At 39.6% G+C, this 17,508-nt stretch overlaps 1 protein-coding gene across 11 annotated transcripts in view; it reads left to right on the top strand.

The window, feature by feature from the left end:
- The window catches only part of BLTP1 (bridge-like lipid transfer protein family member 1), a 261,114-nt gene extending 245,496 nt beyond the window's left edge, over positions 1-15,618 (top strand). For 10 of the 11 annotated variants that reach the window (XM_063458398.1, XM_063458399.1, XM_063458403.1 and 7 more), the window contains 13 exons: positions 1,206-1,385; positions 1,688-1,825; positions 2,790-3,047; positions 3,396-3,549; positions 8,495-8,652; positions 8,733-8,925; positions 9,351-9,568; positions 9,857-10,108; positions 10,642-10,845; positions 11,321-11,515; positions 13,414-13,548; positions 13,798-13,963; positions 14,798-15,618. In XM_063458398.1, the coding sequence (XP_063314468.1) occupies positions 1,206-1,385; positions 1,688-1,825; positions 2,790-3,047; positions 3,396-3,549; positions 8,495-8,652; positions 8,733-8,925; positions 9,351-9,568; positions 9,857-10,108; positions 10,642-10,845; positions 11,321-11,515; positions 13,414-13,548; positions 13,798-13,963; positions 14,798-15,014 (2,468 nt within the window). In that variant the 3' untranslated portion in view covers positions 15,015-15,618. Of the gene's footprint in view, positions 1-1,205; positions 1,386-1,687; positions 1,826-2,789; positions 3,048-3,395; positions 3,550-8,494; positions 8,653-8,732; positions 8,926-9,350; positions 9,569-9,856; positions 10,109-10,641; positions 10,846-11,320; positions 11,516-11,617; positions 12,033-13,413; positions 13,549-13,797; positions 13,964-14,797 lie in introns of those variants that run through there. The other variant, XM_063458409.1, reaches the window with a different exon arrangement.
- The last annotated feature ends 1,890 nt before the right edge of the window (positions 15,619-17,508 follow it).

A 17,508-nucleotide genomic window follows, 5' to 3' on the forward strand; every position in this document is an offset into this window, starting at 1 on the left:
TGAGTGAATCCCGACGCTTACAGAGGAGTAAAGATCAAGGATCATGAAATAAGGGTTTAGACAAGTCAGTAGAGATAGTTGAAGAAACAGGAGACCAAAGAGTTAAATTTGACAACAAGCCCGCCAACAGTGGATGTACAGGCCCCACAGTCCTTCCAACAGAGGACAGTAGGTTTTGATGCATGTGTAGAAGGTTTTAAGGAATGAGATACCAGTGCAAAGTTATTTAAGCCTGACCATTGTATCACGTATATATTTAAGGAAGTTGTTTGTTCCCAAATAACCTGCCTGTCATTAGAGCAGTGGTTTCCAAACCAGTCCTCAAGGCACACCTACCAGTCTAGGATTTAGGGATTACCCAGTTGTGTCTAAGGTGTTTTTGATGGAGAAAAAAAACACCTTAGACACAACTGGGTAACCCCTTCTTCCTGGACTTGTTTGGAAACCCCACTGCCTTAGAGACATCTGGGGGATCCAAATCTCTCTCCCAAGCTGGCAATGTAAGTTGAGAGGGATGAGTAGTTAGGGGAGAATATAGAAAGGAGATCCATATATTCGCTTGGTGTTAAATGTGCCAGTTTTAAACCTGGGAAAGCTGTCTGATAATACTTGAGAAAATTGGGCAATCCCAGACCTCGAAATTTAACATAAACATACATAGATCAGCAGACATAAGGCTTTTTGCCTTTCCAGATGACAGAGTCTATCTGTGACTGAAAGTCCGACCTACAAAGAGGAATAGGGAAAGTTTGGAAAAATAAATAAATAGAGAAAGCGTGGGGAAGGTTAATTTTAAAGAACAAATATTTTTACATATGACTACACACATCTGTAAATGACTTGCCTATCTAACTATTCAGCTGCCATATTCTATTGACCCTGTAATTACAGACATTAGTCGTAGCCCAACAGATATTTTTTTTTTTTTTACTAGAATTAGTGTTATTTGAAGCTCGAAGATTGGGGAGCAATGTTAAGTCTTTCAGTAATAAAGACAAACAATTTAAGGAGATGAAGTAATGATAAAGATGTATAGTGAAGTAAACAAAATCAGTAGTCTAGATATGCCTGTTTAGTCATTACGTACAGACACTGTTACAATCTTAAAATACCAGTAGGTAAAAATTAGCCATATAAATGTATTTTTGCTTGTTATGGTGTGTTCTGTTGAACTTCTGAGAGAAACAAAGCATTCTTACTTGCAGGTAATGTAGATGAAGAGCCCACATCAGTGACAGGCCGTAAAGATTCCCTCAGTATTAATCTAGAGTTTGTCAAAGTAAGTTTGTCCAGGATGAGACGTTCTGGTGGAGCATCCTTTTTCGAAAGTGTGTCTGCTACCAAAACTGCAAGCAAAATGGATACCACACTTATCAACATCTCGGGTATGGCTTAGTTAAACATAAATTGTACTTACCACAATTCTTGTTTCAGTGAATATTTGGTATAAGAGGGGCATATGTTACACTAAAGAGTTTAAGACTGAGAGTTATTGTTTGTTAGTTCTTGGAAAATGTAGCAAGTAAAGTATATAGCCTTCCTCGGGTAGCAGTAAATGTAAACCATGTTTTGCATGTGTTTATGTCTACTCTGAGGTTTCATAGTGTGCAAATTTATTTTGGTCTGCCACTGGATTTCTATTTGTCTTTCAATGTAAAATGTAATTATTTATTTTTCCTATGCTTAGCTGTCTGTGACATCGGCTCTGCTTCCTTCAAATATGACATGCGTCGCCTTAGTGAAATATTGGCCTTCCCAAGGGCATGGTATCGGAGAAGCATTGCTCGACGTCTATTCCTTGGAGATCAAACAATAAATTTGCCTGGTAAGCTGTTAATATCGGAATAGGATGATAATTGTTTATATTTCCAACTTGTATAATATGAATATTTTTGTCTGTTTCAAGGAAAATATTTACAATTGTTACGTTTGTTATATGAATGACTTGTAAAACATTGCATTGGTTAGCATTGTAGCAGTTTAAAACTCTAAGACTCTATAAAATATTCGTAGTTTCTAAAATTGTTATAATTTTTTGTATTTGTGTGTTTTGTGTATATGTGTAATTTCTACACATCATGTTTTCTACAACAGTAGAGCATGGAAGGTGAGGTACATCCATGCAGTTATTCCCTGTAAGAAATGGGGGGAAAGTACAGTTTGCCATTAGCAATAGCAGCATCTCCTATGTCTTTCAGAATTGGAACAAACATTTTCTGGTCTGTTAGTGATTAGTTGGAGTTTCCCTCTCAAGCTAAATTAAAAATGGCAGCTTAAACCACTGCAACCCAGATGTATAGCTACTACTTATCTCAGGCAGCACCTTGGCATGATTGTCCTGCTGTCGTAACATAAAACACTTCCCTTTAACCCCTATACCAACAATAATAGTAATACCAAGAGCAGCCACAACAATTACCTTAACACACACTAGCGGTAGCCTAAAAATATGATGTAATATCAAAGATTAATAATGGTGAAATGTGCTTTAAGGGAAAAATAATTGCATCTTCTGGAGAAAAGTCTGCGTATGACATATATTTTATATAATATGTGAAATGCTATTGGGCTGATTTATGAACGTTTGTTTTTAACTGATATATGCACTTTCAAGCCAAGTGTGATATTGAAAGGAAAATAATGACACTTACACAATATTATTTCTAATACAGTCCAATGTTTTGAAATAGTTCATATTATTTATGTATTTGGGTAGCAAAATAATAAAATATGCAGTAACCAGACTACTATTCAATACATTATTTAGTAAATCATTTTCATGTTTTTAGTGTCAGGACCTGGAACTCCTGATTCCGTAGAAGGGGTGAACCAACACCTGTCTCCTGAATCTTCTCGTAAGGCGTATTGTAGGACATGGGAGCAACCTACTCAATCAACCTCATTCACACACGTAGGGCAGTCTCCCAATGTTTTCAGTGAACACATGCCAAATAGTAGCATGTCCCCAGGAGCAGCCACTCACTCTTTGAAATCTCCAGCTGCGACAAGATCAAGGAGTGTATCAGATTCCTCTGTGCCGCGAAGAGGTATGCTATTTCATTTAAAAGAGACATCTACTGTACAGAGTAAGAGAGTAAGACCCAGAAACAAGAAATTCTTTAAAGATGTATGTTTGTGTGTGTGTATTGCACTCTCTACCCCTCCCCTCTATCTAGCTATCCGTTTTACAGCTTCAACAGAAGATTGACTAACACTTATCCTTACTTTATGCCTTCTCAAAGCAACACTTGACGAGAGTTTGTTCTTGTCAAGCTTAAATGGACACACTATCTTATATCATGTTACTTTTGCCAAAACATTTTGATCTTAACAGGGGGATTATTATGTCTGTCTGTTCAGATCTGACAAATATTATTCTCTCTTTTATTGTGTAGATTCAGTCACAAAAACTGCAACACAGTCATTCAGCAAAGCAGCTAAACCTTCCAGCCAGCAAGGGTCTCCATGGGAAACATTGGTTGTGTTTGCAATTAATTTGAAACAGCTAAATGTCCAGATGAATATGAGCAATGTTATGGGAAACACAACGTAAGTTAAATAACTTAGTTACACACACTTAGTGGAAAATAGTGGTATTGGTTAAAATATATGAATAGATTTACTTTTGTGAAAAAAATTACAACAATTATGCAAAAGTTATTTTGTTTTTGACGAAGTAAAGATGTATGTGTTCAAAACCATACGAGTGTACTATTAGAGGTATTAGAGGTATTATTTTTTTCTTTTCTAAAAGCATGCCTGATGTAGTGATTATGATGTCAGTAGTGCCCTGGCCCTCTACCAGCATAAGTAGTCAAATAGTTTAACTGTTTACCCAGGGTCAGGCAGACGCCTCCTCTGACACTGGATTGCAATATACCCATGTGATGGCAGTCAAATACCTGGTATTTGATTTGTTTAATGATTCGTGGCTTGTCACTTTTTACTAATATTTTGCCCTTTTGCAAATTTATGGAGAGGTAGTATACAGACACAGTTCGCATTAAGTAATGCTAATGTATAATGATCTTATTTCAAATACACGTTTGGTACTTTTATCCAGTAGGCTGATCTGATGAGAAACTATTAATACTTTAAATCAAGTGCTATCTTGTGTCAGTTTCATCACTATATTGTTATTATAATAATACTTTATTTAAAAATTATTTAAAGCGCCAACACATTCTGCATCACAATTAGTATATGTAAAAAGACAAACGTACAATACATCTGTAAGGAAACCTAGTATATTCAATCCTCATTCGGTAGTTTCCTCCCAAACCGCCAGAGCATCAGTGAGTATAGCTCTCCGTTCGGTAGATGAAATAGACGAAATCCATACGAATACAAATAGCTTTATAAGATAATTCCCTTAATAAAGCATACGAATCCCCAAACATCAGCCGAAGTCAAGAAGAAGGGTACAACAGACCTGGATTTAATGACCACACACAGGCTTTTATGCAAGTCCCCATGCAAGGGGACATCCAACAGGGAGGGACACAGTATAACCAATCAGTTACAGGAAAACAGTAAAACACACCCAGCACAAACATACAATTCCCTCCCCTAGTCCTGGAGCTATTCAAGTCTGATAAAGTAATAACTTGATTATCTCCAGGCAGAAAAATCACAATTTTCCCCAATATTCAGAACACCCCTTTATACATGGGGTATCCCCACAAATAATATGTCCCCTGATAGCCCCGATCTAGGTGACCAACATATTCAAATTTCACCCAGATCGGTTCAGGGGTTCTCAAAAAGTGTGGAAGTCCTTTGTGACCGGCTAACCGGGAGCTGGCTGCCCAAAATAGTTCCAGGAGTTTGGGTGGTTCTGCCGGTCTATTCCACGAATGGATTCCCCTGACTCTTAGCAGCGATTGTTCCCCTCATTCGAATGCACAAAAGTACCGAATAGGGCTCTTCTAGCTATTCGCGAAATAGAGATCCAGCGTTCGCTTGTTGAGACCGGTGTTCGGGAAGTCGAGTGTCCGATTTTAGTTCTAGACACTCGACGACTGCTGCCTTTGTTCGCCTGAAAAAAGATGGCCGCTGTTTTCTCAGCCACGTGGCGTTCAGTAGTACGAACGCTGGCCGCACAGATAGAGGGTTCAATTGAAGCATTCTTTGAAGTTTAACGAGCAAGGGGGTGGTCTCTGTTCGGTAGTTATATCTACCGAATGAATATTGAAGAAATATTACACATAGAGGGGGATTTCTTCACAACATCCAAGACAACGCAACATTTCACAAACAAATATAGATGTGGATGGCCCTATTCCCTCCTGGGCTTAACATCTAGATGGATAGGATGGGTAAGAAACAGGAGGCGAAAGGTGAGAGTTATGTTAATACAGAGTGAGATAAGGGAATTGAGTGGTAAGTTTCCCTGAACACAAATGTCTTTAGGCATTAAAGGCAAACTAGAGGAATGTCTGACAACAAAGGGATGATAGTAGAAGGTGCATAGAGCAGGTCTTCGTTAGATCTTGAGGGCAGACTGGAGTATATTTTTTTTAATGGTGAGGACACGTAGTGGGGAGTAGCATTAGTTAAGGGCTGTTAAGGGTGAGAATTTTCTTCTTTTTTTTTTTTTTTTATTCTTTATTTTATTTGTGCGTCAAATAAAAATAATCATGCAGAGCCACGACAGCAATTGCAGGCATTTTCATAGTGTTACAAATGCGTGGCAGTTTAAACGGCACATTTTCTTTTTTTTAAATGACATGAAAAAGACAAACTCGTGAAGTTATAATGAACATGCTTGGTTAGGCATTTGAATAACATAGTTGGGTACGCATAAGCTTATAGTAAAGTATGTGGGTTACTTGTTGATGTACATTAGAGTAATTGAGCTATTAGTGCTTGATAGGTACATAGGCTTAAAACAGAAAAGCAGTGTCAAAAGTAAAGATTGTGCTTCAACGCTTAAGATGCTTAAAAATGCTTAAAATAACCACCCCATGTTAACCCAGTGACAGTCAGGTAAGAGTCTATGTCAGCATTCAGGATGACCTCTTAGTGTGCAGTGTAGAATGCTGTAGTGTGGTAAAATGCTTAATGGCTGCCTCTGTGCTTATAGTCCCGTCGGGTGACCTTAACCCCTTAAGGACACATGACATGTGTGACATGTCGTGATTCCCTTTTATTCCAGAAGTTTGGTCCTTAAGGGATTAAAGGGGGGTCGCAGCTCTATTGCTGGGTCACTTGTATTCCAGCCGAGCACCAGTCCTGGGCATGTGGTGAGTCCCGGTTTAGGGGCTGTGGGTGGGCAAATCTTCTGTTTCAGGCTCCCTACAGGGAACTGGGCGGTGAGCCAGGTTGGTCCGAGGCCTTGTAACGTGTTCCCTCTTCGGGTTCATTATCCACTGGTGTGTCGGGCTGTTATGCTGCTCCTCCTCAGTTTGTGTGAGGTAAGTGCTTACTCGCCGGTGCCCTCTTTGGTGCGGTCATCGTTCCGCCTGTATGGGAGCAGGAGAGGAGGGTGCGTCCGGTGGCTCTCTCTTCGGGGGTGCCATGCGGTCTCCGCCATCTTGGGAGCGGACTCTCGCTGATGTTGCGGCACTTCACTGGGTCACAGGGTGGGGACCGGGATCATTCCCGCCGGTCCATGGGGGGGGGGGGGGGAGAACAGGGCCAGACCTGCCTAGCTTTGCATTTCAGCCTTACCGCTGGTGGACAGGATAGCTGGGCGGCGGCCGTCCACCCCACTCACGGCGGTCTCCATCAAGCTCAGCTGGGATCGCCCCACCGAGGGACTAGAACCTCGTGGCAAGCCTCTCCTCTGGACCAGGGTTACCTCTTTCACTGGGTTATAGGTATCAGGCTTTTAATGAGCGTTTTGCCGGTCTTTAGAGCCAAAAACTCGAGCAGTTTTCAGGAGCTATTCCTCTGTGCTTCCACTCAGCATGGCGGTCCGGCCCCGCCCCCTGAGAATTTTCTTTTATTCTTCTATGAATGGGAAGCCATTAAAGGGACCAGCATAGCGCTGTAGCATATATGCAACCAGTAAGGTGGTTTAGCCTGGAAGAGCATTCAAGCTGGGCTGAAGGGGGTAAAGGTGGAGAGAGGGAAGCCAGTTAGTAGGTTATTACAGTAATTGAGACAAGAAATAACACAGGAATGAGTTTGCTTAGTTTTGGAAATATTGCATAGGTGCTTGCAGCAGGATGAAGAAAGAGAGTTGATGTGGGAAATGAAGGACAGATTTGAGTCAAGTGCAACTCCGAGGCAGCGCAGCAATGTTAAGACAGTGATGCTGTCCAATGATAGAAAAGTGTGATAAAGTAGAGCTCAGGAAGGAATAATAAGGATCTCAGTCTTGGACATATTGATCTTGAGGTGGTAAGAGGGCTTCCAATAAGACATGCCTGTTAAGCAGTCTCTGACATAAGAAAGGATAGAGGTGAAGAGGTAGATCTGAGTGTCATCATCTTAAAGTGATATATGAAACAGTATCTGTTGATAGGCTTATCCACAGAAGAAGTATTAATGGAGAAGAGTAGAGGATCCAAGACTTGAGATTTGAGGTACTCCAATTGACAGGGTAATTGGAGGGGAGGATTTGCCAGCAAATGACATAGAAAAGGACTTGTTAGAGAGATAAGAGTGGATCCAAGAGAGAGCTGAGAGTCTGTAGGAGCAGGGTGTTCAACTGTTTCAAAGGCAGCCGAGAGCTGAGAATATGAGTAGAGAAGTGTTCAGTGCATTTAGCGGAAAGAAGGTTGTTGGTAACCTTGGTGATGGTAGTTTCAGTTGAGTGTTGGGGACAAAAGCAAGATTGCAAGGATCAACCAGGTATTTGGATGCAAACTAGTTTTTCCATTAGATTAAATGTAATAAACGTAAGTGGATGTAGTGATATGAGGCAGTAATTTGTAGGCGAATTCGAGTAAGTGATCTTTGCATGTTTGGAAGAGGATGAGAATGAACAAATAGGAAGGGATAGGTTGAAGATGAGAATACAGAGAAAATGTGAGATGTGAAGAGATGGTTTCAAGCTGGCAGGTAATGAGGCATACAGAACAAACCTCATCCTCTGTGGCTGAAGGGGAGTAGCAGAGAGTTGCAGTGGGGTTGGAGGCGGATCATTGCAAAGCTTGTGTCTGGGTGGTGTTGTAGATAGTATCCTTTTTTCTAAGTAGTCTGCAAGGTCTTGAGCACTAATGACACTTGAGAGGGTGGTTCTGTGGGGAGAAGAGAAGTGCTTACCTAAGTGAAGGGCTGCATTCTATGAATGAAGATAGCATTAATAGAGAATTAAATCTGCTTTAGTGAAAAAGTTATTCCAGACATACAGTCTTAAAGTAAACATAGGACTATGTGAGCATGAAAATCTGCTCCATGACAGACATTTTAACTCTGCATTTTTGTACTCCTCACCCAGCAGTGACTCTAAGAGTTGAATGCTTCTCTAAAATCTCCCTCAAGTGTGCACTTTTCAAATCACATTATGCAGTTTTAAAGTAATTGTATTTCATTATATTATCAGGTGGACCACAAGTGGGCTTAAAAGCCAAGGTCGTCTTTCAGTGGGAAGTAATCGAGATAGAGAGATTGGCATGTCCGTCGGACTGGGCAGATCTCAGCTTGACTCTAGAGGTGGAGTTGTTGGTGGAACAATAGATGTAAATACCTTAGAAATGGTTGGTAAGTTGAAGTGCGTTTTCAGGTTTCATCTCAATTATCTAATTTTTAGTTTACTGTTAACAAATCTGTCTCGTCTCCAGCTCATATTTCAGAACACCCCAATCAGCAACCTAGCCACAAAATCCAGATTACAATGGGTTCTACTGAAGCACGTGTTGACTATATGGGATCCAGTATTCTTATGGGGATCTTTAGTAATGCAGATCTGAAGTTGCAGGATGAATGGAATGTCAATCTATACACTCCACTAGATACAAGCATTTCTGATAAAAGGTATGGTGTATATTGCATGTATATATGCTTGTGGTTCTGTGCACTCTGTGGTTACAAGCCATTCCTACATTAGGACAAGCACCCCTTCTGAAATTAACTTCTCTTTGTCCAGGCAGGGTAGATTATATCATACACATCCAATGCAACATCATAAAATGTATGTAATACTCTACTTGTCACTGGTTGAAATCAACATAATGCAAGTAAAGTAACATAACAGGTTTTTTATTGATTGATATTTTTTTTGTGAACAAATATAAAAAATTATTCAGAAATCTTGTCAAATTCTCAAAAAGAGCGTTTGTTTTTATTATGTATATATAAGTAACAGCAGTGTTAAAATGATCAATTTCATACATACAAACAGAATATTATAGTATTCTTGTATGTGTAACTGTGTGTAACTATTTCATTCTTTGCCATAGTGTCATTTTCATCCATGGAGACTTGCAGTGGGACATATTTCAGGTTATGATCTCCAGGTCAACTACTCCAGACCTCATTAAAATTGGGATGAAGTTACAAGAATTTTTCACTCAACAGTTTGATACAAGCAAACGTGCTTTGTCCACCTGGGGCCCAGTACCATATCTTCCACCAAAGACTGTAGTTACAAATGTGGAGAAGACCTCACGTGAGCAATGTAAGATAGTCTTATATTCTGTCAAATCTTAATACACCCTTTTTTAATGCAGAAAGATGTAGAAAGATTTCTAATGCAGTCCTAAACATAGTATTCAAAAGTGTTATCTCTCTGCATTTACTGTAAGTTCTAAACTGTCTAGAAATATGCGCTTAAGCATTTGAGACGTTATTAAACTTAGAGTACTTTAAAGATGTGTAAAATGTATCAAATGTTGATTTATACAAGTATGTCTTCAATAAACATATTGTATATTCATTTATTTATTTATTTTTGCTCTTCCATTAGTGCTAGATGCTGCTCACCATCGACATTGGCCTGGAGTGCTCAAGATAATATCAGGATCTCACTTATCATTGTTCCAGATACCATTACCAGAAGATACTGTTCAGTTAGGAGGCTCCATGAGTCTACATGGAAACCATATGACATTAGCTTGTTTCCATGGACCCAATTTCCGTTCAAAATCTTGGGCATTATTCCACTTAGAAGAGCCAAATATTGCTTTTTGGACAGAGGCACAGAAAATAATTGAAGAAGGTAAAGCTTTTTATAAGGGCGTTCCTCTGTTTCGTTTTGTTGTTTTCTTGAAAATGTGAAGATCAGCTTTCTTTATTTAATACCTGACAAAATGGCAATGCAAAGGTAGCTTTGTGTCTTCTTTAACCCCTTAAGGACACATGACATGTGTGACACGTCATGATTCCCTTTTATTCCAGAAGTTTGGTCCTTAAGGGGTTAAGAGAATACAACCTGTATATTTTTATTTAATAAAGCTGCTAGTGCAGATTGATTTGTTTATTTTATAGCTTAACAATTATTTCTTTATTTTAAAATGCTCTTTTGCTTTTGAGGATCAGAAATACTATATATTGCACTTAAGGAAGACTTTATTTCACCACGTCAGGCCTGTTTCTGTTACTAACATCTCTAAACAGGAAAAATATTCACTTATGGTCTGTATTTTTAGTGTTCTCCTCTCGGGCAGTTAAAGGGAATTGCTTACTTGTGTAATGAGCATTAATGAATACTGTACAACTGACCTATAATAATTTTATAATCCTTGTCCCCAGGATCAAACGACCACTCTACATACATTGTTCAAACACTAGACTTTCACCTGGGACACAACACAATGGTCACCAAGCCATGTGGTGCCTTGGAGAGTCCAATGGCAACAATTACGAAAATAACTCGAAGACGCCATGAAAACCCACCACATGGAGTAGCGAGTGTAAAGGAATGGTTCAACTATGTCACAGCTATGAGGAATGAAGGTTTGTTTTTACACCTCGTAATCATCTACAAACACTGCTCAATAAAATAATTAGACAAGCCAAAGTTTTATGCAAGAAAATGTTTATGCTGTGTCAATAATGGGACAAAACACTTATATCCTGTTCTGGAAGTTGGAACCAAGGTTAGTTTTCCACAAAGGAAGGAGGCTTCCAATAGAACTGAGCCTCATTTTATTTTCAAAATATCAGTGAAGAGTTAAATCTAATGAACATAACAGTCATGTGTTGTATCTACTACAGACTAGCAAACCATTTTAAATTCAAGAAGCCAATGTGTTGGGTCAAATTGGATTAAACACATTTGTATAAAATTCTAATTTCAGAGAGCATTGGTGCCTTAGACTCCTGAAATGTATTTCTGAGTGGCAGCAAGGAAATCTTGTATGTGTTCAATATACAAGTATATTATGCATAATTATTTGCCACTAATTCTAAATCATTATTCTGGTTATAGAACTTAACTTGCTTCGGAATGTTGATGCAAATAATCCAGAGAGCAGCACAGCAGTAAAAAACTCAAGCTTGTTAAGTGGCTTCCAGGGAGGGTCCAGTTATAACCATGAAACTGAAACCATCTTTGCTCTACCAAGGATGCAGCTCGACTTCAAATCTATACATGTTCAAGAGCCACAGGAACCAACATTGCAGGGTATGTGATTTTTCAACCTTTTTCCCCCCAACATAATATAATTTAGTTATCCATCTCTCACAAGTGTCTCCAACTCCCATGTAGTGAATTTTTTTATTACAGATAGGCACATCAGTTGTTCAAAAATGCATATCTGGAGACCAAACCGAACGTAACTGGCACCAAGCAGACCCAGAAACAGCTGCCAACACAATGGGCCTAAAAACGAAGAAGCCCAAGCCTAACAAACTGCGACAAAGCATGAATATTGGAGACCTCTGGAGACAAGCGTACAGCGCTCAGGGCCCAAACATGGTCGCCTAGACTGACGGATGCTCCGATGTCTCAGACGACTTCATAGCAAGAGTAGCTGCGGAGCACTCACCTGTCATGATGGCACCTCTCCAGACTCCCCACAACCAGACTCATCTCTTGTGACCAAAGCGGTCATGAAGGAACTGCTGGCGGGCTCCAGCTCACCATACAGGCTGACATGGCCCAACTTCACATGGACCTGCAACCTGGATACTCTGGAGACTGATTCAACTCCTGCAACTCCTGCAGAAGGCAGTGCAAGATCTGCAACAGAAGAACCTCAAATTTGACCAATACTTTGCGGCACTAGGGGATCAGAGGCGCAGCCTGAACGTCAAGAGCAGAAGCATTGGAGAGGAGATACCGGAGGCTGAAATACCACACGTAAGGTGACTCATGCAGGCCCTCTTGCCTCCCAAGCATGCCAAGCAAGTGACCATGGAGGGGATGTTTCACTAACCAAGACCAGCCAAGGCCCCAACCTCGGCACCAAGAGATCTCCCGGTGCGATACCAAAACCACAGGGACAAGTCAGCTATGATACAAACCACACTAAATCACTCGCCATACCTATTTGAGAATATGCAGCGATCGTTTTACGTAGACCTGTCAGGGTGCACACTGGTATGGCGACGTTCACTCCAGCCCAGTACAACATCACATACAACTGGAGGGGGCCTCGAACACTGCTGGTCCTCCACGGGGACTTATCCTCCACAGGGACTCATCCACCACCATACAGGACATGCAAGGGGCAAAATAACTGCTACCTACCTTGGGGCCCAAGGGGGCTCCCTACCCGTTGCGGGGAAAAGTACCACACCAGTTCAACCCTGCACCTAGGAACCCCCAAAAGTGGTCCCATTCGTTCCCCGTCAGGCTGGGACAGCAGCTTATGCAGCGGCCACTACCTGATGGAATCCAGCCACAAACGCCAATCTACTCCCAGACCTCCGGTTCTGTGCAGAACTCACTCTTTATATGTTTACCTTGAACGCAATGTTATGTTTTTATGTTTATTCTCTCATGGTACCACTCACCACTGCCAGCCACTTACTGCACCATCACGCATTCTATTATGTTGTTCCCTCTAACTCCCTCGTAAACTGGACAGCCCCGCCCCCATCACCCGGGGTAAAAGGGTACACTCATGCAGCATTAGAGCAGGGTATCTGTACCCCAACCTCAGGCAAGACATAGCCTAGCTGCCCTAGGAAGAACACGTACTTTAATCATCGTCATCTCCCACCTCCCCCGCCTATAGCTAGCCCACACCATTAGTCCCACTGGACATGACATTAGCATCCTAGGCGAGAGAGGCATTAGACCATACGCAGGCACCACCAGTATTAAATAAACAAAAACCCTTGGCTCATGGCCCACTGTTATAATGTGACAGATGTTCTGTTTAACGTGTACAACTGTCTGTTTATATTATCTCTCACATATGCTTGTTATTTATTGAACTCAACTGCGGCTACGAACCAAGACAAAAGTAAAGAATAAAAAAAAAAAAAATGCATATCTGTATCCTCTATTCAATATTCTCTCATGAACTTTGGATCAATATGCACTAGCTTATGTTTATTTTTCTTTCATCGCAGATCTCGACAGCAAACCAAATGTGGAGTGCAGTGTGGTAACTGAGTTTACTGATCATATCTGCGTGACCATGGATGCTGAACTTATCATATTTTTACACGATCTGGTATCTGCTTATCTAAAGGAGAAAGAAAAAGGTAACTAGATTAAATATATATATTTCCCCCTCCCCCCCACCAAATGGGCAGAATGTTTCCTTAACTGGTCCATAAATCTGACCTAAAATATACATGTAAATTAGTTGCTAGCATACCTTTTCTTTTAATTTTTTATTAAAAACAAGTTTAATGTTATAAATAGTAGGCATGTTATGAATCGACAATAATTTAAGACTTGTCAATGAACATCTTCCAAATTGATAACAATAATTGTGTTTTTGCATTCAGTTATATTTCCACCTCGTATTTTGACAACACGCTCAGGACAGAAAAGCCCAGTAATACAGATTGATAAAAACACTTCTGATAAGGAAAAAGAGGAGAACACTAATTACACTTACGTGGACTGGAGGGAATTTATGTGCAATACATGGCACCTTGAGCCAACACTCAGGTATATATCAATATATTTAGGGCTTCTGATGTTAGTGTTTACATGTTTTATTCCACCCTATATTACACAATATATATAGTGTTGTGTTATTCCTGTATAATTTTCTGCTTGTTATTGTTTGTGTAGTTACACAGTAACACAATTTTTTTGTTATTTTGTGCAGTGAAAACCTTTTTAATTTTAATGTTCTTGTACAGTTTACCCAATTAAAAAAATTATATAATATATTTGAATAAATATACTCTTCCAACAAGAAAAGTAGCTTCAAATTATGCTTCTATTGCTCTGTGACATAGTTCAAACAGAACATGGAAGTCTTCATAATATTCTGAAATGGGGTAGCTGTTCTAAAAATGAATGAGAACCCCTCCAAGCTGATTTTTGTTTAGGTCTATTTTTATAAGATAGTTCTAGAAATGTTTTAACGTACTTTTGATTGATGTCCACTCTTTCATGGATACTACATGGCATTGACCAGTTTTTCATATATCCTGACTCAGCAGGATTTGGTAACATTGGCAAGGTAGTAGTTCTACCAGGCTATCGTGCTATCGGCGTGGCTATAGAGCTGAACCCAAGCATCAAAGGGGTTGTATTGGAGACCTAAAGTCTCCCTGACTGAACATTTTTATTAATTGAACTTATCTCTGGTTGATGCCTTGCCGCAATTATCTGAGAAATTAAAAAAGTAGTGAGTTAAGCAAACTATGATCTGCTTTGCTGATTTCTGAAATAAGGGTAAAGCATGAGTTTTTCTAGCACCTTTGAGCCATTTCATACAAATGCAAGTCTATGCTGTCATAACACTTTTACCTGTTTACACTTCTATTTTAGACTAATTTCATGGACTGGAAGAAAAATTGATCCAGTGGGAGTTGATTATATTCTTCAAAAGTTAGGATTTCACCATGCCAGGACCACTATACCAAAATGGCTTCAGCGTGGAGTGATGGACCCTTTGGATAAGGTTTTGTCTGTCCTTATCAAGAAACTTGGTTCTGCTTTGCAGGATGAAAAAGAAAAAAAAGGAAAGGACAAAGAAGAGCACTGAACACCTGAAAGAAACGAACAAAATGTCAACCTAGAGACCAATTACACAAAGTTACATGTGTTTCTATTTTACAGTGGAAATGTCTTAACTGTTGCTCTTGGATTTGACAGGTCTAACCCCTTTGTATTTTTATTTTATTTTTTTATCGCTTCCATCCCTATGATTTGTGTTAGGTGCCTTTCTTCTTGTGATCACTCCACTGGCCCTTTTTTTTTTGTAAAAATATTGTAATGTGGCATGCATTTGCAATCTGCACATCAGTGAGTGGACCATGGCCATTTCTTGCCTTTGCAAATGGTCTGGTGTCTGAGCTGTACATTGGAAAACAAGTCTCAGGGATGAGAGCAGGTTATATAATGAGTTCGGTTTTCTGGTTTACCATGGTGCTTGCTACCATTCCACAGTGGATAAAAGCAATGCATGATTATGTATATTTTGGTCTGCAAATAGGGTTTCTACACTGTAATATCCCCAGGGCTATTGGCATCATTACATTTTATTATGTGCAATATGTTTTTGTTTGTTATAACTGTAAAATATTAACTGTGAATTTTATTTCCATTTTGGCTGTTGTTGGTCTTAATAAACTTGTTGACAATGTGAACCTGATTGAAAGTTTGTTTATTAATGGTGAGCTGCTACACTGTATTAGTTATCATTTTACAGGTTCAACACTGAAAATAGTTTTATTCAGCTATTAAATAGTTTGTTTATTCATCCTTCATTTGCAGTGATTTTAAAATGCAACAAAGATAACAATTTAAAGGACCACTATAGGGCCAGGAAAACACTCTTTTTCCTGGCACTATAGTGCCCTGAGGGTGCCCCCACCCTAAGGGTCCCACTCCCACCGGGCTCTGGGGGGAGGAAGGGGTTAAACTTACCTCTTTCTCCAGCGCCGGGCGGGGAGCTCTACTCCTCCTCTCCTTCTTCCTTGCGACGTCATCGGCTGAATGCGCCTGCGCGGCAGGAGCCGTGCTCGCATTCAGCCGGTCGCATAGAAAAGCATTTACAATGCTTTCCTATGGACGCTTGCGTGCTCTCGCTGTGATTTTCACAGTGAGAAGCACGCAAGCGCCTCTAGCGGCTGTCAATGAGACAGCCACTAGAGGCTTTGGGGGAAGGCTTAACCCATTTATAAAAATAGCAGTTTCTCTGAAACTGCTATGTTTATAAAGAAATGGGTTAACCCTAGCTGGACCTGGCACCCAGACCACTTCATAAAGCTGAAGTGGTCTGGGTGCCTAGAGTGGTCCTTTAAGTCTTTATAAAAAAGCAAGAACCATGTTGTTGCATGATCAGAAATTGTAATAGGAACATGTAATTAGGATAAGGCAAAACATCCCAATTGGGAAGGAGCTGGATCGACTTAGGGGAAGGAAAAGAGGTCTACAGCGAGGTAGGTATGAGTATTGGTAATGAATATGAACAATTAGCAGATGAGGTGCAAAGTTTAACAAATATCAAATAGTTTTTGATGCTCGTGAGCTGTTACATGATTAAAACCCATTGCCCTATATTTTATATTTTTAAACCAAATATGTAATGTTTTTGTTTTAAAGTAATAAAATCCTTACCAAATTCTCTCTGGGTTTTTGTTGTTTTTTTTTTCTTCAAAATAGGTCAACCTCAGAATTACTGCAACAGCATAAAGTAGGGAGAAGATTACTTCATGCAACTCTCTTCTAATGTTCTATACTGTTATATTTGGATATAAAAGGAACAGTTCAAGGACCAAAATTACGTTAACTTGAAATTATATTGGGGCACAGATGCTGCAGAGAAAAATTGTGTCATGTCCGAGAAACAGTGTTTACTTATGTTTGAAAGGCAATAGTAATTACCATAAAAGTAAGAGACCAGTCAATAATGACAGACATGTTTATATTTCGAGTGGGCTAAGGCAGTGGTGTTTATCAAAATATTTTAGGGGCACTGACAAAATACATTTCATAATTTTATTACTCAAGTACCGGTCAGATTAACCAGATTTTATTTTTTAAACAATTGCATTTTAATCCATCCTCTATACCTAAGCAAACTTTCCCCCACAGCTGAAACTGTGGGAATAACTTTCCCCAGTAAAGGCCTCACAACAGCCAAAGTTCGTTCAATCATGTTTTGCAAATTAATGTTAATCAAATCAACTTAAATTTCTCATAAATCAGCATTATCATTGCTAAATAAACCAATACCCTTTCCATCTAAATCAGTAAAAAAAAAAAACACCAAAACACGACAACCAATTTTACATGGCAAAATATTATTTCCTGCATTTTTAAGACATCAACATTTTACCATCAATGTGTAATATGAAAATATCAGAAACAGGCTGTCTGCTAGTATCTTCTGAAACAATGTCTATAGGAAGGAATCTACTAAAAAAAATTAATTCACTGATACTTAAAGGAACACAGTGTTGGTAATACAAAGATGTATTCCTAAACACTAAAGTGTCCCACGGCACCCTCGGTCCTCCCTTTTCAATCACTTA

Source organism: Pelobates fuscus, chromosome 6 (assembly GCF_036172605.1).
Source record: "Pelobates fuscus isolate aPelFus1 chromosome 6, aPelFus1.pri, whole genome shotgun sequence".
NCBI lineage: Eukaryota > Metazoa > Chordata > Amphibia > Anura > Pelobatidae > Pelobates > Pelobates fuscus.